The sequence below is a fragment of the Ammospiza caudacuta genome, chromosome 35, assembly GCF_027887145.1.
Source record: "Ammospiza caudacuta isolate bAmmCau1 chromosome 35, bAmmCau1.pri, whole genome shotgun sequence".
In the NCBI taxonomy this organism is placed as follows: Eukaryota; Metazoa; Chordata; class Aves; order Passeriformes; family Passerellidae; genus Ammospiza; species Ammospiza caudacuta.
Window position 1 is genome coordinate 1,543,872 of NC_080627.1, and position 20,933 is coordinate 1,564,804.

Sequence of the window (20,933 nt, forward strand, 5' to 3'; positions counted from 1 at the left end):
TTGGGATTTTTGTGGGAATTTGGGGTTTGTGAGGGGATTTTAAAGGGAAAATTTGTGATTTTTGGAGAATTTGAGGTTCCTGAGGGGATTTAGGGTTGGATTTTGAGAGAAAAAAATGTGATTTTGTCGGAATTTGGGGTCCCTGAGAGGATTTTGAAGGGAAAAATTGTGATTTTTGGAGAATTTGAGGTTCCTGAGGGGATTTAGGGTTGAATTTTGAGGGAAAAATTTTGATTTTAGGGGAATTTGGGGTTCCTGAGGGGTTTTGGTGTCCCTGAGGGGATTTTAGGTTGAATTTTGAAGGAAAATTTGTGATTTTTTGGGGAATTTGGGTTTCCTGAGGTGATTTAGGGTTGGATTTTGAGGGAAAAATTGTGATTTTTTTTGGAATTTGGTGGAATAATCCCTCATTAATGAGTCCCTCATTAATGAATCCCTGCTTAATGAGTACCCCATTAATTAACCCCTGGTTAATGAGTCCCTCATTAATTACCTCGGCCTCATTAATGAGTTCCTGCCCTCATTAGGAGCCCCCGACCCCATTGCAGGGGTTGGGCTTGGGGGTTTTTCACATTTTTGGGGCATTTTTGGGAGTTTTTTGTTAATTTTGGGATTAATTTGAGTTTTTTTGAAAGAATTTTGGGGTTTGGGAATTATTGGGGATTTTTTGGGAATTTTTTGGTGATTTTGGGGATTTTTTTGTGGTTTTTGGGGTTAATTTAGGGTTCTTTGGGATGAATTTGGAGTTTTTGGCAATTCTTCGTGAATTTTAGGGAATAATTTGGGGTTTTTTTGGGATTAATTTGGGTTTTTTGGGAATTTTTGCGGGCTTTTTGGGGTTTATTTCTTTTCTTTTTAATTTTTTGTGGCTTTTTTGGGATTATAATTTGGGGTTTTGGGGATTAATTTGGGGGTTTTAATTATTGGGGTTAAAATCCCTCAAATTTTGGCTAAAATTCCCACAATTTTGGTGTCAAATCCATAAAATTTCAGGATAAAATTCCCACAGTTTTGGTGTCAAATCCCTCAATTTTTGGGACAAAATCCCCACAATTTTGGGATAAAATTCTTGCAATTTTGACTGAAATTCCCACAATTTCAGGCTGAAATTCCCTTTATTTTTGGGATAATATCCTTCAATTTTGGGGTCAAATCCCTCAATCTTTTGACTAAAATTCTCTTAATTTTCAGGATAAAATCCCCCAATTTTTTGCATAACATTCCTGAATTTTGGGATGATAATTCCTCAATTTTCAGGATAAAATTCCCTTAATTTTGGTCTCAAATCCCTCAATTTTTGAGCTAAAATTCCTCAATTTTGGGATAAAATCCCCAAAATTTTTGGGATAAAATTCCTGTAATTTTGAGGTCAAATCCCTCAATTTTTGGGATAAAAATCCCTCAATTTTTTGGATAAAAATCCCTTAATTTTTGTCTAAAATTCCTCAGTTTTGGGATAAAATCCCCAAATTTTTGGGGAAAAAATCCCTCAATTTTTGCTCTAAAATCCCTCATTTTTGGGATTTTTTCCCAAATTTTGGGGAAAAAATCCCCAAATTTTTGGGAAAAAATCCCCAGATTTTGGGGAAAAAATCCCTCAATTTTTGCTCTAAAATCCCTCATTTCTGGGATAAAACCCTCAAATTTTTGGGGAAAAATCCCTCAATTTTTGCTTAAAAATCCCTCATTTCTGGGATAAAATCCCCAAATTTTTGCTCTAAAATCCCTCAATTTTTGCTCTAAAATCCCTCATTTTTGGGAAAAAATCCCCAAATTTTTGGGAAAAAATCCCCAAATTTTGGGGAAAAAATCCCTCAATTTTTGCTCTAAAATCCCTCATTTTTGGGATAAAACCTTCAAATTTTGGGGGAAAAATCCCTAAATTTTTGCTCTAAAATCCCTCAAGTTTTGCTCTAAAATTCCTCATTTTTGGGAAAAAAATCCCTCAATTTTTGCTGTAAAATCCCTCATTTCTGGGATAAAATCCCCAATTCTTTTGAGATAAATTTCCTGTAATTTTGAGGTCACGTCCCTCCATTTTTGGCTAAAATCCCCTCCATTTTTGGGATCAAATCCTGAGTTTTGGTTCTTTGTTCCCCCCAGCCCTCCCAGCATGCGGCGCCGCCGCCGCTTCCTGCCATGACCTCCTGGAGCTCCTGCACCTCCTGGACCTCTGGGCCTTGGGCATCTCCTGAACCTCCTTGACCTCCTGGATCTTCTGAACCTCCTGGAGCTCCTGCACCTCCTGGACCTCTGGGCCTTGTGGATCTCCTGAACCTCCTTGATCTTCTGGATCTCCTGCACCTCCTGCACCTTCTGAACCTCCTGCACCTCCTGGAGCTCCTGCACCTCCTGCACCTTCTGAACCTCCTGAACCTCCTGCACCTTCTGAACCTCCTGGAGCTCCAGCACCTCCTGGACCTCTGGGCCTTGTGGATCTCCTGAACCTCCTTGATCTTCTGGATCTTCTGAACCTCCTGGAGCTCCTGCACCTCCTGGACCTCTGGACCTTGTGGATCTCCTGAACCTCCTTGACCTCCTGCATCTCCTGCACCTCCTGCACCTTCTGAACCTCCTGGATCTCCTGCATCTCCTGCACCTCCTGCATCTTCTGAACCTCCTGGATCTCCTGCATCTCCTGCACCTCCTGCATCTTCTGAACCTCCTGGATCTCCTGCACCTCCTGCATCTTCTGAACCTCCTGGAGCTCCTGCACCTTCTGAACCTCCTGAACCTCCTGGATCTCCTGCACCTCCTGCATCTTCTGAACCTCCTGGATCTCCTGCACCTTCTGAACCTCCTGCACCTTCTGAACCTCCTGGATCTCCTGCACCTCCTGCACCTCCTGCATCTTCTGAATCTCCTGAACCTCCTGCATCTCCTGCACCTCCTGCATCTTCTGAACCTCCTGGAGCTCCTGCACCTTCTGAACCTCCTGGATCTCCTGCACCTCCTGCATCTTCTGAACCTCCTTGACCTCCTGGATCTCCTGCACCTCCTGCATCTTCTGAACCCCCTGAACCTCCAGGTCCTCTGGACCTCCTGCACCTCCTGGACCTCCTGAACCTCCTTGATCTCCTGCAATTCCAAGACCTTCTGCACCTCCTGGACCTCCTGGATCTTCTGGACCTCCTTGACCTTCTGGACCTCCCAGATCTTCTGAACCTCCTTGATCTCCAGCACTTCCAAAACCTCCAGGACCTTCTGGACCTCCTGAACCTCCAGGACCTCCAGGACCTCTGGACCTCTTGGACTTCCTGGATCTTCTCAACCTCCTGGATCTCCAGCACCTCCTTGACCTCCAAGACCTCCTGGACCTTCTGAATCTCCTTGACCTTCTGGATCTTCTGAATCTCCTGCATGTCCTGAACGTCCTGAACCTCCTGAACCTCCTGAACCTTCTGAACATCCTGAACCTCCAGGACCTTCTGAATCTCCAGAACCTCCTGGACTCCTGGATCTTCTCAACCTTCTGGATCTCCAGAACCTCCAGGACCTCCCAGACCTCCTGGACCTCTTGGACCTCCAGAACCTTCTGGACCTTTGGACCTCCCAGACTTCCAGGACCTCCTGGACCTTCTTGACCTCCAGGACCTCTTGGATCTTCTCGACCTCCTGAACCTCCTGAATCTCCAGAACCTCCTGGACCTCCTGGATCTTCTCAACCTCCAGGACCTCCAGGACCTCCAGGTCCTCTGGATCTCTTGGACCTCCTGGACCTCCTGAATCTCCAGGACCTCCTGGACCTCCCAGATCTTCTGGACCTCCTGAACCTTCTGAACCTCCAGGACCTCCTGAACCCTCAGACTTCCTGGACCTCCTGAACCTCCTTGACCTTCTGGATCTTCTGAACCTCCTGGACCTTCTGGATCTTCTGAACCTCTTGGACCTCTGGACCTCCTTGATCTCCTGCACCTCCTTGACCTGCAGGACCTCTTGGACCTCCCAGATCTTCTGAACCTCCTGAACCTCCAGGACCTCCTGGATCTTCTGAACCTCCAGAACCTTCTGGGTCTTCTGAACCTTCTGGACCTCCTGAACCTCCTGGACCTTCTGGACCTCCAGGACCTCCTGGACCTCCAGAATCCCAGATTCCCTTGGAGGACCATGAGCTCCCAACGCTCCGAGATCCCCCCGGTGCCCAAGATGGGCGTCCGCGCCCGCGTGGCCGAGTGGCCTCCGCGCTCCAAGGAATATTCCGGAACCTGCCGCGATTCCCAACCTTCCCAAGCGCCTTTCAAACCCTTCCACCGGCGCCTGGTCCCTCACTGGAAAGATCCGGAGTTCCAGGAGGGATTTCTGGGGGTTCCTTTGCGCCAGAGGAGCAGCAGCGAGGTCACCCTGAGCGAGTGCGACCCCGAGGAGGTCCCGGAGATCCGCGGGAGTTCCGCAAGTTCCGCCGGGCTGTTCCGCGAGTACGGCAGCACCTCCTCCATCGACGTCCAGGGAATCCCGGAGCAAAGCTTTTACGAGATCCTCAACGAATTCCGAACGAAAAAACCCCAAAGCCCCCAAAATTTCCATCCGAATTCGGATCAAAACTCGGATCAAAATTCGGATCAAAATTCGGATCAAACTCAAGCTCCGAGAGAAAAACCCCGGCGCCGTTTGAAACCCGACGATTCCATCTTCAAAAAACTCCTCAGCCCCAAAGAGCCCGAAGAGCCCAAAATTCCAGAAGCTCCAAAATCTTGGATTTGGCGCAAAAGTTTCGCTCATTTTGACGTCCAGAGCATTTTCTTCGAGGCCGTTTCCGCCGGAGCCTCGGCGGGGACGCGGCGGCGCAACACGACCACGGGAGCCTCGGCCGCCTCCGCCGGCTCCGAGCCCAAACTCTTCTCCAGCCTGGAAAATCTGAATTCCAAAGAAAACCTGGAGCAGGATTTGGGCGACGACACCAGCAACGATTTGTTGTTGAGTTGTCCTCATTTCCGCAACGAGATCGGCGGCGGCCGCGGCGAGCGCGACGTCAGCTTTTCCAAATCTGGGTTTTCATCTTCATCATCGTCGTCATCGTCGTCATCTGCTGGGATTCTGGGGGACTCTGGGAGCTGCTGGAAGGTTTCCAACGCCGGCGTTTCCGTTCTGGAGTTCGCCAAGGACGAGCGGAGGAACCCGGAGAGGCTTCGGAGCTTCGGGGTGGAGCACGCCGACCCGGGCGCCACCTACTACAGGGACTACTTCCACGGCAAAGGTGGGAACATTTGGGGTTTTTGGGAATTCCTTTGGAGGTTTTTCCTCATTTTCCCTCCCCGAATTTCAATTTCCACTCAAAATCCCCATTTTTTCAAAATTTCCCCCATTTTTCTCCAATTTTCCCCCAATTTTTCCCATTTCTTCCCATTTTCCTCCCATTTTTCCTCAACCCAAATTTCCCCCCTTTTCCCTCATTTTCCCCCAATTTTCCCCCCATTTTCCCTCAATTTTTTCCCAACTTCCCCCCCATTTTCCCCAAATTTTTCCCATCTTTTCCCCCATTTTCCCTCAATTTTTCCCAATTTTCCCCATTTTTCCTCCATTTTCCCTCAATTTTTTCCCAACTTTCCCCCCCCATTTTCCCCCATTTTTTCCCAACTTTCCCCCCCATTTTCCCCAAATTTTTCCCATCTTTTCCCCCATTTTCCCTCAAATTTTCCCCATTTTCCCCCAATTTTTCCCAATTTTCCCCCATTTTCCCTCAATTTTCGGAGTTTCGGGGTGGAGCACGCCGACCTGGGCGCCACCTACTACAGGGACTGCTTCCATGGCAAAGGTGGGAACATTTGGGGTTTTTTGGGAATTTCTTTGGAGGTTTTTCCTCATTTTCCCTCCCTGAATTCCAATTTCCCATCAAAATCCCCATTTTTCAATTTTTCCCAATTTCCCCCATTTTCCCCCAAATTTTCCCAATTTTTCCCCAATTTTTCCCCCATTTTCCCTCAATTTTTTCCCAACTTTTCCCCCAATTTTTTCCCATCTTTTCCCACATTTTCCCTCAATTTTTCCCAACTTCCCCCCCCATTTTCCCCAGTTTTTTCCCATCTTTTCCCCCATTTCCCCTCAATTTCTCCCAATTTTTCCCCATTTTTCCCCAATTCCCCCCAATTTTCCCCATTTCCTCCCCAAATTCCAATTTCCCATCAAAATCCCCATTTTTCAAATTTTCCCAATTTTCCCCAATTTTTCCCATTTTCCCCCACTTTTCCCCCATTTTCCCCCAATTTTTCCCATTTTTTCCCATTTTCCTCCCATTTTTCCTCAATTTTTCCAAGTTTCCCCCAATCCAAATTTCCCCCCTTTTCCCCCAATTTCCCCCCATTTTCCCCCCATTTCCCCCCCAAATTCCAATTTCCCATCAAAATCCCCATTTTTCAATTTTTCCCAATTTTCTCCCATTTTTCTCCAATTTCCCCCCATTTTTCCTCCATTTTCCCTCAATTTTTTCCCAACTTTTCCCCCCCATTTTCCCCCATTTTCCCTCAATTTTCGGAGTTTCGGGGTGGAGCACGCCGACCTGGGCGCCACCTCCTACAGGGACTGCTTCCACAGCAAAGGTGGGAAATTCGGAGTTTTTGGGAAATTTTTTGGAGGTTTTTCCTCATTTTCCCTCCCCAAATTCCAATTTCCACTCAAAATCCCCATGTTTTCAAAATTTCCCCCATTTTTCTCCAATTTTTCCCCTGTTTCTTCCCATTTTCCTCCCATTTTTCCTCAATTTTTCCCATTTTCCCCATCCAAATTTCCCCCCTTTTCCCCCATTTTTCCCCATTTCCCCCCCAAATTCCAATTTCCCATCAAAATCCCCATTTTTTCAATTTTTCCCCATTTTCCCCCATTTTCCCCAATTGTTCCCAACTTTCCCCCCCCCATTTTCCCCCAATTTTTCCCATCTTTTCCCCCATTTTCCCTCCATTTTTCCCAATTTTCCCCAATTTTTCCCGTTTTCCCCCCAAATTCCCATTTCCCGTCCCTCCAAATTCCCATTTTCCCCATTCCCCCATTTCCCTCCCATTTCCCGAATTTTCCCCAATTTCCCCCCATTTTCCCAATTTCCTCTCCCAAATTCCCATTTCCCCCCCAAATTCCCATTTTTTCCCTTCCCCCCCTCCCCATTTCCCCCATTTTTCTCCCCTTCAATCCCATTTTCCCCATTTCCCCCTCCAAAAATCCCAATTTTTTCCCCATTTTCCCCCATTCTGCCCTATTTTCCCCCAATTTTCCTCAATTTTTCCCTTTTCTCCCCCTTTTTCCCATCTCTAATTCCCAATTTTCCCCCAAATTCCCATTTTCCACCCCAAAAATTCCCATTTTCCTCATTTTCCCTTCTCCACTCCCACTTCCCCCCATTCTCTCCCCATTTCCCCCCATTTTCCCCAATTTTTGCCCTTTTCCCCCAAATTCCTCTTTTGCCCCCCATTTATTCCCCATTTCTCCCCATTTTTCCCCCCAAAATTCCCATTTTTTTCTCCCATTTCCCCCCAAATCCCCGTTTTCCCCTATTTTCCCCATTTCCCCTCCCCAAATTCCCATTTCCCCCCTAAAATTGTCATTTTCTCCTTTTTATTCCCCCAAATTCTCATTTTCCCCCAATTTCCCCCCACTATTCCCCCACTGTTCCCCATTTATTTCCCAATTTTTCTCCCCAAAATTCCCATTTTCCCCCATTTCCCCCCTTCAAAAAATCCAATTTTTCCCTCCAAAATTTCCATTTTTCCCCATTTCCCCCCATTTCTCCCCTCCCTTACCCCCAGTGACCCCCAATTTTGCCCAATTTTTCTCATTTTTCCCATTTTTTGCCCCTTTTTCCCCAGAACACTCCAATTATTTCGGCCTGGACGAGAAGCTGGGCCCGGTGGCCGTGAGCGTGCGGCGGGAGCGGCTGGAGGAGCCCTCGGAGCACGGCCCCCAGTTCCAGCAGCGCCTCATCTGCCGCACCAGCCAGGTCAGAAACAGCCCAAATTCACCCCAAAATATCCCTGAAATATCTCCCAAAAATCCCTCAAAAATAGCCCAAAATATCCCCAAAATATCCCCAAAAAATCCCCCCAAAATTGGGATTTCTGTGCCCCCAGTTCCAGCAGCGCCTCATCTGCCGCACCAGCCAGGTCCAAAAAACCCCAAATATCCCTGAAATATCCCTGAAATATCTCCCAAAAATAGCCCAAAATATCCTCAAAATATCCCCAAAAAATCCCCCCAAAATTGGGATTTTTGTGCCCCCAGTTCCAGCAGCGCCTCATCTGCCGCACCAGCCAGGTCAAAAAAAACCCCAAATATCCCTGAAATATCCCTGAAATATCCCCCAAAAACAGCCCAAAATATCCCCAAAAATTCCCCCCAAAATTGGGATTTTTGTGCCCCCAGTTCCAGCCCTGCCTCATCTGCCGCACCAGCCAGGTCCAAAAAAAACCCAAAATATCCCTGAAATATCCCCCAAAAATCTCCAAAATATCCCCAAAAAATACCCCCAAAATTGGGATTTCTGTGCCCCCAGTTCCAGCCCCGCCTCATCTGCCACATCAGCCAGGTCCAAAAAACCCCAAATTCACCCCAAAATATCCCTGAAATATCTCCCAAAAACAGCCCAAAATATCTCTGAAATATTCCCCAAGAATCCCTCAAAAATAGCCCAAAATATCCCCAAAAATCCCCCCAAAATTGGGATTTTTGTGCCCCCCGTTCCAGCCCTGCCTCATCTGCCGCACCAGCCAGGTCCAAAACACCCCAAAATATCCCCGAAATATCCCCCAAAATATCCCTGAAATATCTCCCAAAAATCCCCAAAATATCCCCAAAAATCCCCCCAAAATTGGGATTTTTGTGCCCCCAGCCCAGCCCTGCCTCATCTGCCGCACCAGCCAGGTCCAAAAAAAACCCAAAATATCCCCAAAATATCCCTAAAATATCCCTGAAATATCTCCCAAAAATCCCCAAAAATTCCCCCCAAAATTGGGATTTTTGTGCCCCCAGTTCCAGCAGCGCCTCATCTGCCGCACCAGCCAGGTCCAAAAAACCCCAAATATCCCTGAAATATCCCTGAAATATCCCCCAAAAATAGCCCAAAATATCCCCAAAAAATCCCCCCAAAATTGGGAAAAAATCCCCCCAAAATTGGGATTTTTGTGCCCCCAGTTCCAGCAGCGCCTCATCTTCCGCACCAGCCAGGTCCAAAAAACCCCAAAACATCCCCGAAATATCCCCCAAAAAATCCCCAAAAAATCCCAAAACCCCCTCATAAACCCCCCAAAAAATCAAATTTCCCTTCTAATTTTCCCTAATTTTCCCGAATTTCTCGAATTTTTCCCAATTTCCCCTTCCCAGCTGGCGACCCTGCGCGGTTCCATCCTGGAGGACGCCACCCCCAGCACGGCCAAGGCCGGCTCGGGCCGCGGGATCCCGGTGCGGGAGCTGCTGGAGTTCGTCCTGCCCGAGCTCAACGTGCACTGCCTGCGCCTGGCCCTGGCCTCCCCCAAGGTCCCCGAGCAGCTCCTCAAGCTGGACGAGCAGGGGGTGAGAATTCCTCACAATTTGGGAAAGTTTGGGAATTTTTTCCGGAATTTTTCTGGGAATTTTTGTGAATTTTCGCTGATTTTTTTGTGAATTTTCGGTGATTTTTTGGGCATTGTTTGGGTCATTTTGGGCTTTGTAGTTAAAGGGTTAAAGGATTTAAAGGGTTAAATGATTCCTGGAAATTTGGGAAATTTTGGGAATTTTTTCCGGAATTTTTCCGGGAATTTTTGCGATTTTTTTGTGAATTTTTTGCCGATTTTTCGGTGAATTTCTGTCATTTTTTAGGCAATTTTTGGGTCATTTTGGGGTCTGTAGTTGAAGGGTTAAAGGATTTAAAGGGTTAAACGTTTCCTGCAAATTTCAGAAATTTGGGAATTTTGTCTGGAATTTTTCTGGGAATTTTTGCGATTTTTTTGTGAATTTTCGCCGATTTTTTTGTGAATTTTCGGTGATTTTTCGGGATTTTTCAGCGATTTTTCAGGAATTTTTTAGGGATTTTGTCACTCCCGTTCCACCCTTAAACCCTCCCAACTCTTGAAGGATTCCTGGGATTTTGGGGGAATTTTGGGGATTTTTGAGGATTTTTTTGGGGAATTTTTTGGGGATCCCGGTGCGGGAGCTGCTGGAGTTCGTCCTGCCCGAGCTCAACGTGCACTGCCTGCGCCTGGCCCTGGCCTCCCCCAAGGTCCCCGAGCAGCTCCTCAAGCTGGACGAGCAGGGGGTGAGAATTCCTCACAATTTGGGAAAGTTTGGGAATTTTTTCCGGAATTTTTCAGGGAATTTTTGCAATTTTTTGGAATTTTCGGTGATTTTTTGGTGAATTTTCGGTGATTTTTTGGGCATTGTTTGGGTCATTTTGGGCTTTGTAGTTGAAGGGTTAAAGGATTTAAAGGGTTAAATGATTCCTGGAAATTTGGGAAATTTGGGGATTTTTTTGGGAATTTTTCGCAAATTTTTTGTCAATTTTTGCAATTTTTTCGCAATTTTTCCGTGATTTTTTTGGTGAGTTTTGGAGCAATTTCTGGTTCATTTTGGGCTTTGTAGTTGAAGGGTTAAAGGATTTTAAGGGTTAAATAATTCCTGGGAATCTTGGGAACGTTTGGGAATTTTTCCAGGATTTATTGTGATTTTTTGGTCAACTTTCACGACTTTTTTGCGACTTTCTCGCGACTTTTTCGTGAATTTTTGCGGATTTTCTTTTCCATTTTTTGAGATTTTTTTGATTTTTGGGGTTTTTCTGGGATTTTTGGTTTGGGCATTTTCCAAGGGTTAAAGGATCCCAAGTGTCGAAGAATTTCCAGGCTTTTTTTTGAATTCCTTGGATTTGGGACTTGGCTTTTCTCTGCCATTTGGGATTTTATTTCCAGATTTGGAATTTTTGGGGGGAATTTGGGATTTATTTTGGGATTTAGGATTTTTGGGGGTATTTGGGATTTTATTTTCGGATTTGGGAATTTTTGGGGGAAATTTGGGATTTATTTTGGGATTTAGGATTTTTGGGAGGGATTTGGGATTTTATTTTCGGATTTGGGAATTTTTTGGGGATTTTTTGGGGAGAATTGGGATTTTTTTGGGGATTTAGGATTTGATTTGGGGTATTTTTGGTGTTGAAGGAATTTCCTGGATTTTTTTGAATTCCTTGGATTCGGGCCTTGGCTTTTCTCTGCCATTTGGGATTTTATTTCCAGATTTGGAATTTTTGGGGGGAATTTGGGATTTATTTTGGGATTTAGGATTTTGGGGGAATTTGGGATTTTATTTTCGGACTTGGGATTTTTTTGGGGGGATTTTTTGGGGGAGATTTGGGATTTTTTGTGGGATTTAGGATTTTTTGAGGGGATTTGGGGCATTTTTGGTGTTGAAAGAATTTCCTGGATTTTTTTGAATTCCTTGGATTTGGGACTTGGCTTTTCTCTGCGATTTGGGATTTTTTGGGGGATTTTTGGATTTTTTGGAGGATTTTTGGATTTTTTGGGGGATTTTTGGATTTTTTGGGGGAATTTGGGATTTTTTGGATCTTCTGAAGATCCTAAAGGCCCCAATCCCATCGTGCCACAGCTGTGCCGGCGGCACAAGGTGGGGATCCTGTACTGCAAGGCCGGGCAGAGCTCGGAGGAGGAGATGTACAACAACGAGGCCGCCGGGCCCGCGCTCGACGAGTTCCTGACGCTGCTGGGCGAGAAGGTGACGCTCAGGTCCTTCAGCAAGTACGCGGCGCAGCTCGACACCAAGAGTGAGTCTGGGGTCTTGGGATCTTCTTGGGGTCTGGGATGTTCCTGGAATTGCACCAGGAGATCCCAGAAGTTTGGGAGATCCAAAGGGTCGAAGGATTCCAGGAGTTGGTTGAAGGATCTCAAGGGTTGGGTGGTTCCAGAAGTTGAAGGATCCCAAGGGTTGAAGGACTCCAAGAGTTGAGGAATCCCAAAAGTTCAAGGATTCCAAGGGTTGAAGGATCTCAAGAACTGGAGGGTCCTAAAGGTTGAAGGATTCCAAGAGTTGGGCGATCTCAAGGGTTGAGGGATCTCGAGTTGGATGGTCCCAGAAGTTGGGAGATCCCAGAGGTTGAAGGTTCCCAAGGGTTGGAACCTCCTGGGCGAGAAGGTGACGCTCAGGTCCTTCAGCAAGTACGCGGCGCAGCTCGACACCAAGAGTGAGTCTGGGGTCTTGGGATCTTCTTGGGGTCTTCTCGGGACGTGAGATTTCACCCAGAGATCCCAAAGGTTGGGTGGGCCCAGAAGTTGGAGCATCTCAAGGGTTGGAGGATTCAAAGACTTGGAGGATCCCAAAGGTTGAAGGATCTCAAGGGTTGGATGGTCCCAAAAGTTTGGGGATCCCAAACGAATCCAAGGGTTGAAGGATTCCAAGAGTTGAAGGATCTCAAGGGCTGAAGGATCTCAAGGGCTGAAGGATTCCAAGGGTTGGGAGATCTCAAGGGTTGGAACCTCCTGGGCGAGAAGGTGACGCTCAGGTCCTTCAGCAAGTGCGCGGCGCAGCTCGACACCAAGAGTGAGTCTGGGCTCTTCTTGGCTTGGGGGATTTCACCAGGAGATCCCAAAAGTTGGTTCCAGAAGTTGGAGGATCTCAAGGGTTGAAGGATCCCAAGGGTTGAAGGACTCCAAGAGTTGAGGGATCCCAAAAGTTCAAGGATTCCAAGGGTTGAAGGATCTCAAGAACTGGAGGGTCCCAAAGGTTGAAGGATTCAAAGAGTTGGGGGATCTCAAGGGTTGAAGGATCTCAAGTTGGATGGTCCCAGAAGTTGGGAGATCCCAGAGGTTGAAGGATCCCAAAGGTTGGGTGGTTCCAGAAGTTTGGGGATCCCAAGGGTTGGAGGATTCAAAGACTTGGAGGATCCCAAAGGTTGAAGGATCTCAAGGGTTGGTTGAAGGATTCCAAGGGTTGGATGGTCCCAGAAGTTTGGGGATCCCAAAGGAATCCAAGGATTGAAGGATTCCAAGAGTTGAAGGATCCCAAAGGTTGAAGGATCTCAAGGGCTGAAGGATCTCAAGGGTTGAAGGATTCTGAGGGTTGGGAGATCCCAAGAGTTGGAACCTCCTGGGTGAGAAGGTGGCACTCAGGGCCCTCAGCAAGTACGCGGCGCAGCTCGACACCGAAAGTGAGTTTGGGATCTTCTCAGGATCTTCTTGGGGTCTTCTCGGGATCTGGGATTTCAGCAGGAGATCCCAAAGGTTGAAGGGTTCAAAGAGTTGAGGGATCCCAAGAGTTGGAGGATCCTGAAGGTTGAAGGATCCCAAGGGTTGGGGGATCCCAAGGGTTGAAGGATCCCAAGGGTTGAAGGATCTCAAGGATTGGGAGATCCCAAGGGTTGAAGGATCCCAAGGGTTGAAGGATCTCAAGGGTTGAAGGATCCCAAGGGTTGAAGGATCTCAATGGTTGGGAGATCCCAAGGGTTGAAGGATCTCAAGGGTTGAAGGATCCCAAGGGTTGAAAGATCTCAATGGTTGGGAGATCCCAAGGGTTGAAGGATCTCAAGGGTTGGATGGTCCCAGAAGTTGAAGGATCCCAAAAGTTGAAAGATCCCAAAGGTTGAAGGATCTCAAGGGTTGGGGGATCCCAAGGGTTGGGTGATCCCAGAAGTTGGGGGATTCCAGAGGTTGGAAGAGTTTAGGGGGTCCCAAGGGTTGAAGGATCCCAAGGGTTGGGTGATCCCAAGGTTGAGGGACGATCCCAGGGGTTGGGTGGTCCCCGTTGGACACCAAGAGGAACTTTTGAGAGGCCAGGATTTCATCGGATCCAGTTTTTGGGATTCCACCAAATCTTTGTTTTGGGGTTCCACCAGCTCCGCTTTTTCTGATTTCACTGGATTGGTTTGTCGGGATTCCATTTGATCCCGAATTTCTTTGGGATTTCACCGGCTCTGTGTTTTGGGATTCCTCCAAATCTGTTTTTTGGGATTTCACCGGCGCCGTTTTTCTGGGATTTCATGGGATTCCCCCAGATCCAGTTTTTGGGATTTCACCAGATCCGTTTTTCGAGATTTCTCTTGATCCATTTTCGGGATTTCACCGGCTCCGCTTTTTGGGATTTCTCTGGATCCACTTTTTGGGATTGGCCCATTTCTGATTTTCAGGATTTTACCAGCTCTGGTTTTCGGGATTCCACCTGATCAATTTTTTGGGATTTCACCATACCCATTTTTTGGGATTTCACCAGCTCCACTTTTTGGGATTTCACCTGATCAGTTTTTTGGGATTTCCCTGGATCAATTTTTTGGTATTTCACCAGCTCCACGTTTTAGGATTTCCCTGGATCCGCTTTTTGGGATTTCACCGGCTCAGTTTTTTGGAATTCCCAAAGATCCGCTTCTTGCAATTCCACCAAATCCATTTTCTGGGATTCCCCCAGATCTGATTTTTGGGATTCCACCAAATCCATTATTTGGGGTTCCACCAAATCCATTTTTTGGGATTCCACCAAATCCATTTTTTGGGATTCCACCAAATCCATTTTTTGGGATTCCCCCAGATCTGCTTTTTGGGATTCCACCAAATCCATTTTTTGGGATTCCACCAAATCCATTTTTTGGGGTTCCATCAAATCCATTTTTTGGGATTCCACCAAATCCATTTTTTGGGATTCCCCCAGATCTGCTTTTTGGGATTCCACCAAATCCATTTTTTGGGATTCCACCAAATCCATTTTTTGGGATTCCACCAAATCCATTTTTTGGGATTCCCCCAGATCTGATTTTTGGGATTCCACCAAATCCATTTCTGGCATTTCACCAAATCCATTTCTGGCATTTCACCGTCTCCTCTTTCCCGTTTCTCCGCAGCCGACTCCACGGGCACGCACTCGCTGTACACCACGTACCAGGACTACGAGATCATGTTCCACGTGTCCACCATGCTGCCCTACACGCCCAACAACCGCCAGCAGGTACCTCCAGAACCTTCCATGGAATCCATGGAGATCGGGAGGTCCCAAGGGTTGGGAGATCCCAAAGGTTGGAGGTTCCCAAGGGTTGGGTGGTCCCAGGAGTTGGGGGAACTCAAGGTTTGAAGGATTCCAAGAGTTGGAGATCCCAAAAGTTGGAGGATCACAAGAGTTGGATGGTCCCAGAAGTTGGGAGATCCCAAAGGTTGAAGGTTCCCAAGGGTTGGAACCTCCTGGGTGAGAAGGTGACGCTCAGGGTCTTCACCAAGTACGCGGCGCAGCTCGACACCAAGAGTGAGTTTGGGATCTTGGGATCTTCTCGGGATCTTCTCAGGATCTGGGATTTCAGCAGGAGATCCCAAAGGTTGAAGGGTTCAAAGAGTTGAGGGATCCCAAGAGTTGGAGGATCCTGAGGGTGGAAGGATCCCAAGGGTTGAAGGATCTCAAGGGTTGAAGGATCCCAAGGGTTGAAGGATCTCAAGGGTTGGGAGATCTCAAGGTTTGAAGGATTCCAAAAGTTGGAGGATCCCAAGGGTTGGGTGATCCCAAGGGTTGGGTGGTTTCAAGAGTTGGATGGTCCCAGAAGTTGGATGATCCCAAGGGTTGGTTGGGAGATCCAGGAGTTGAAAGATTTCAAGGGTTGGGTGGTCCAATGAGTTGGATGATCCCAACATTTGGAGGATCCCAAAGGTTGATTGGGAGATCCAAGGATTGGAGAATCCCAAGATTTGGGAAATCCCAAAGACTGGAAGATCCCGAGGATTGGATGATCCCAAAGATTGCTTGGTGATCCCAAGCATTGAAACCCCCCAAGACCTGAACAACCCCAAAACTCCCTGGAACCACCCCAAATCCTCATCCCACCCATTCCCGTTGGGTTTTTATTGCCAAAACTCCGTTCCCAGCTCCTCCGGAAGCGCCACATCGGCAACGACATCGTCACCATCATCTTCCAAGAGCCGGGCGCGCTGCCCTTCACGCCGCAGAACGTGCGCTCGCACTTCCAGCACGTCTTCATCATCGTGCGCGCCCACCAGCCCTGCTCCGACAACGTCTCCTACAGGTGGGACCGGCACCCAGGAGGCAATCCCCAAAATTCCCGGGAGTTCGGCTAAAAAATGCAAAAAAATTGGAAAAATTGTAAAAAATTCGCAAAAATTCGCAAAAAAAATTTCCCCCCAAAATTCCCCAAACTTCCCAAAATGCTTTTTTTGCCCCAAACCAGCGTTGCCGTTGTGCGCTCTAAGGCCGTCCCACTCTTCGGCCCCCCGGGAGTTTGGAATCCCCATCATTCCCCAAAATCCCCAAAAAATTCACAAAAAGTCCCCCAAAAAATCCCCAAGAAATTTGCAAAAAATTCCCAAGAAATTTGCCAGAACTTTCTGAAATCCCAAAATCTTTTTTTCCCCCAACCCAGCGTGGCCGTCACGCGCTCCAAGGATGTCCCCCCCTTCGGCCCCCGGGGAGTTTGGAATCCCAAAAATTCCCCAAAATTCCTGAAAAATCCCCAAAAAACCCCCCAAAAATTCATAAAAATCAGCAAAAATTCCCCCAAAATTCCCTAAAATCCCGTTTTTCCCCCCAACGCAGCCTGGCTGTCACGGGCTCCAAGGACCTCCCACCCTTCAGTCTCCCAGGACCTGGGAGTCCCAAAAATTCCCCAAAATCCCAAAAAAATCCCCAAAAATCCCCAAAAAACCCCCCAAAAATTCATAAAAATCAGCAAAAATTCCCCCAAAATTCCCTAAAGTCCCTTTTTTCCTCCCAAACCAGCGTCGCCGTCACGCGCTCCAAGGACGTTCCCCCCTTCGGGCCCCCGGTGCCCCCGTCGGGCGTCACCTTCCGCCGCTCCGACCTCTTCCGCGCCTTCCTGTTGGCCAAGGCCATCAACGGCGAGAACGCGGCGCACAAATCGCACAAGTTCCGCGCCATGGCCACCAGGACGCGCCAGGAGTACCTGCGGGACCTGGCGGAGAACTACGTCACCAACACCCCCTTGGACGCGGCGGGCAAGTTCAACCTCATCTCCTTGGCCTCCAAAAAGAAGGAGAAATCGCGAGCGCGGCCCTTGGCGGAGCTGGAGAGCGCCGGCGCCGTCTCTTGGCGCGTGGCGGCGCTGGATTTCGGCCGGGGCGGCGAGGAGGTGCCGTGCGCGTTGGCCATTTCCAAGGAGCTGCTGGTTTTGGTGGATCTGGTGGCCAAGGAGGTCGTGTTCCATTGTTTCACCGGGGACGTCATCGGGTGGAGCGCGGAGGGGGCGGCGTTGAGGATTTACCACGGCCGGGGGGATCTGGTCAGCGTCAGGGTGGGGGCGGCGGCGGCGACGTCGGCATCGGCGCCGGGAACGTCGGCATCGGCGGCGGCGACATCGGCATCGGCGCCGGGAACGTCGGCATCGGCGCCGGGATCGGAGGAAGGAGCGGAGGGAGCGGCCGAGGAGGTGAAGGAGATCGTGCAGAGGCTCAAGGTGAGGGGGAGTGGGGAAAAGTTGGGGGGAAAATGGGTGGAAATGGGGGAAATTGGGAAAAAAAAAATGAGTGGAAATGGAAATGGAGGAAAAAATTGGAAAAAAATTGGAGGGAAATGAGAGAAAATTGGGGAAAATTGGGGGAAAAAATTGGAGAAATGGGGGGAAAATTGGAGGGAAATGGGGGAAATTGGAAAAAAATGGGTGGAAATGGAAATGGGGGAAAATGGGAAAAAATTGGAAAAAATTTGGAGGGAAATGGGGGGGAAAATTGGGAGAAAATTGGAGGGAAATGGGGGGGAAAATTGGGAAAAAATGGGTGGAAATGGAAATGGGGGAAAAATGGGAAAAAACTGGAAAAAATTTGGAGGGAAATGGGAGAAAATTGGGGAAAATTGGGAGAAAATTGGAGGGAAATGGGGGAAATTGGAAAAAAAAGGGTGGAAATGGAAATGGGGGGAAAATGGGAAAAAATTGGAAAAAAGTTGGAGGGAAATGGGGGGAAATGGGAGAAAATGGGGGGAAAATTGGGGGAAAAATTGGACAAATGGGGGGAAAATTGGGAGAAAATTGGAGGGAAATGGGGGAAATTGGAAAAAAAAATGGGTGGAAATAGAAATGGGGGAAAATGGGAAGAAATGGGAGAAAATTGGGGAAAATTGGGGGGAAAATTGGGAGAAAATTGGCGGGAAATGGGGGAAATCACAGAAAAAATTAAAGAAATTTGGGTTAAAATGAATGAAATTGAGGTAAAATGAGGGAAATGGTGGAAAATTTGAGGAAATTTGGGTTAAAATGAATGAAATTGAGGTAAAATGAGGGAAATGATGGAAAAATTGAGGAAATTGGGTTAAATTGATCAAATTGAGGAAAGCTCGTTGAATTGGAGAAGGGGCACAAAGGAGGAACTGGACAAAGATGAGAACGCGCAAAAAACGTCAGAAAATCCAAAACACCGCCAACAAAACGCCCCCAAACCGACCCCAAACAACCTCAATTTTAACCCAAAATTTGAATTTTGGATTTTTTCACCTCGATGCCACCCAACCAATGAATGGTGCTGGGTCCGTTGGGGGCAGGTGACCACGCCGGGCTGCGCCACGGTGGACACGACGCTGCGGCGCAACGGGTTGGGCCGGCCGGGCTTCCCAAAACCAACCCCAAAAATCCCAATTTTATCCCAAAACTTTGGATTTTTTCACCTCGACGCCGCCCAAGCAATGACCGGTGTCGGGTCCGTGTTTTCCGGCAGATGACCGCGCCGGGCTGCGACACAACGGGCTGGGCCAGCTGGGCTTGCCAAAACCAACCCCAAAAATCCCAATTTTATCCCAAAACTTTGGATTTTTTCACCTCGACGCCGCCCAAGCAATGACCGGTGTCAGGTCCGTGTTTTCCGGCAGATGACCGCGCCGGGCTGCGACACAACGGGCTGGGCCAGCTGGGCTTGCCAAAACCAACCCCAAAAATCTCAATTTTATCCCAAAACTTTGGATTTTTTCACCTCGACGCCGCCCAAGCAATGACCGGTGTCGGGTCCGTGTTTCCGGCAGATGACCACGCCGGGCTGCGCCACGGTGGACATGACGCTGCGGCGCAACGGGCTGGGCCAGCTGGGCTTCCACGTGCACCCCGACGGCAGCGTGGCCGAGGTGGAGGAGTACGGCTTCGCCTGGCAGGCCGGGCTGCGGCGCGGCAGCCGCCTCCTCGAGGTGTGCAAGGTGGCCGCCGTGGCCCTGAGCCACGAGCAGATGATCGACCTCCTGCGCACCTCGGTCACCGTCACCGTCGTCATCGTGCCGCCGCACGAGGATGGCACGCCCAGGAGGTCGGTGGGGTTTGGGTGCTCGGGGGGGTTTTGGTGGTGGTTGGGTGCTGTTGGTGCCATCTTGGTGTCGTGGATGCCATCTGAGTGTCTTGGGTGCCATTGAAGCCATCTTGGTACCATTGGTGACACCTGAATGTCTTGGTGCCGTTGGCGCCATCTTGGTGTCATGGAGGACATTGGTGGTGTCTTGGTGCCATTGGTGTCATCTGGGCGCCACTGATGCCATTGTTGCCATCTGGGTGCCATTGGTCACATCTGGGTGCCAATGGTGCCATTGGTCACATCTGGGTGCCATTGGTCACATCTGGGTGCCATTGGTCACATCTGGGTGCCATTGGTTCCATTGGTTCCATTGGTGCCATCTCGGTGCCACCTTCTCGCCCTTGTCCCCCTGGGTGCCATCCCCGTGCCGCGGGTGCCCCGGTGTCCCCGGGCCGCGGTGGCACGGCCTGCTGGAGGTGTGCAAGGTGGCCCTGAGCCACGAGCAGATGATCGACCTCCTGCGCACCTCGGTCACCGTCACCGTGGGCATCGTGCCGCCGCACGAGGATGGCACGCCCAGGAGGTCGGTGGGGTTTGGGTGCTCGGGGGGGTTTTGGTGGTGGTTGGGTGCTGTTGGTGCCATCTGATGACCTTGGGTGGCATTGAAGCCGTTGATTTGTTCTGAGTGCCACTGGAACCATCTCGGTGCCATTGGTGCCATCATGGTGCAATTGGGGCCATTGAGATGCCGTGAGAGCCATTGGTGTCATCTGGGTGCCATTGATGCCATCTGAGTGTCCTGTGTGCCACTGGTGCCATTTGGGTGTCTTGGGCGCCATTGGTGCCATTGGGTTGTTGTGGGTGCCGTTGTTGGCACTTGGGTGTCATGGAGGTCATTGGTGCCATCTTGGAGCCATTGACGCCACTGTGATGTCTTGAGTGCCATTGGAGCCATCTTGGTGCCATTTGGTGTCCTCGGTGTCATTGGTGGCACTTGGGTGTCATGGATGTCACTGGTGCCATCTTGGTGCCATCTTGGTGCCATCCTGATGCCATTGGTGCCGTTGGTGCCATTGGGTTGTTGTGGGTGCCATTGGTGCCATCTGGGTGTCATGGATGACGTTGGTGCCATCTTGGTGCCATTGGTGCCATCTGGGTGTCATGGATGACATTGGTGCCATCTGGGTGTCATGGATGTCACTGGTGCCATCTTGGTGCCATTGGTGCCATGGAGATGTCTTGCGTGCCACGGACGTCATCATGGTGCCATTGATGACATTGGTACCCTCTGGGTGCCATTGGAGCCATTGAGATGTTGTGGGTGCCACTGGTGCCATCTGGGTGCCACTGGTGCCATCTTGGTGCCATGGGTGTCAGTGGTGCCATCTTGTTGCCATTGGTGACATCTGGATGTCATGGATGCCATTGGTGCCATCTTTGTGCCATGGGCGTCAGTGGTGCCATCTTTGTGCCATTGGTGCCATCTTTGTGCCATTGGTGCCATCTTGGTGCCATGGGTGTCACTGGTGCCATCTTTGTGCCATTGGTGCCATCTTGGTGCCATGGGTGTCAGTGGTGCCATCTTTGTGCCATTGGTGCCATCTTGGTGCCATGGGTGTCACTGGTGCCATCTTGGTGCCATGGGTACCATTGGTGCCATCTTGTTGCCACTGGTGCCATCTTGGTGCCGTGGGTGCCACTGGTGCCACCTTTCCCCTGGGTTGGTCGGAGTCGCCGGCAGCGGATCCCGAGGCGGATCCGGAGCCGTTCCTG

The 20,933-nt window shown here is 49.1% G+C and overlaps 1 protein-coding gene across 1 annotated transcript in view; it reads left to right on the forward strand.

Moving 5' to 3' along the window:
* The first annotated feature begins 4,107 nt into the window (after positions 1 to 4,107).
* The window catches only part of SIPA1L3 (signal induced proliferation associated 1 like 3), a 32,317-nt gene continuing 15,491 nt past the window's right edge, over positions 4,108 to 20,933 (forward strand). Inside the window, exons 1-9 of the mRNA XM_058822821.1 lie at positions 4,108 to 5,194; positions 7,791 to 7,921; positions 9,301 to 9,489; positions 11,548 to 11,722; positions 14,783 to 14,886; positions 15,789 to 15,946; positions 16,657 to 17,176; positions 17,297 to 17,350; positions 18,904 to 19,178. Of these exons, the coding sequence (XP_058678804.1) occupies positions 4,108 to 5,194; positions 7,791 to 7,921; positions 9,301 to 9,489; positions 11,548 to 11,722; positions 14,783 to 14,886; positions 15,789 to 15,946; positions 16,657 to 17,176; positions 17,297 to 17,350; positions 18,904 to 19,178 (2,693 nt within the window). The remainder of the gene's footprint in view (positions 5,195 to 7,790; positions 7,922 to 9,300; positions 9,490 to 11,547; positions 11,723 to 14,782; positions 14,887 to 15,788; positions 15,947 to 16,656; positions 17,177 to 17,296; positions 17,351 to 18,903; positions 19,179 to 20,933) is intronic.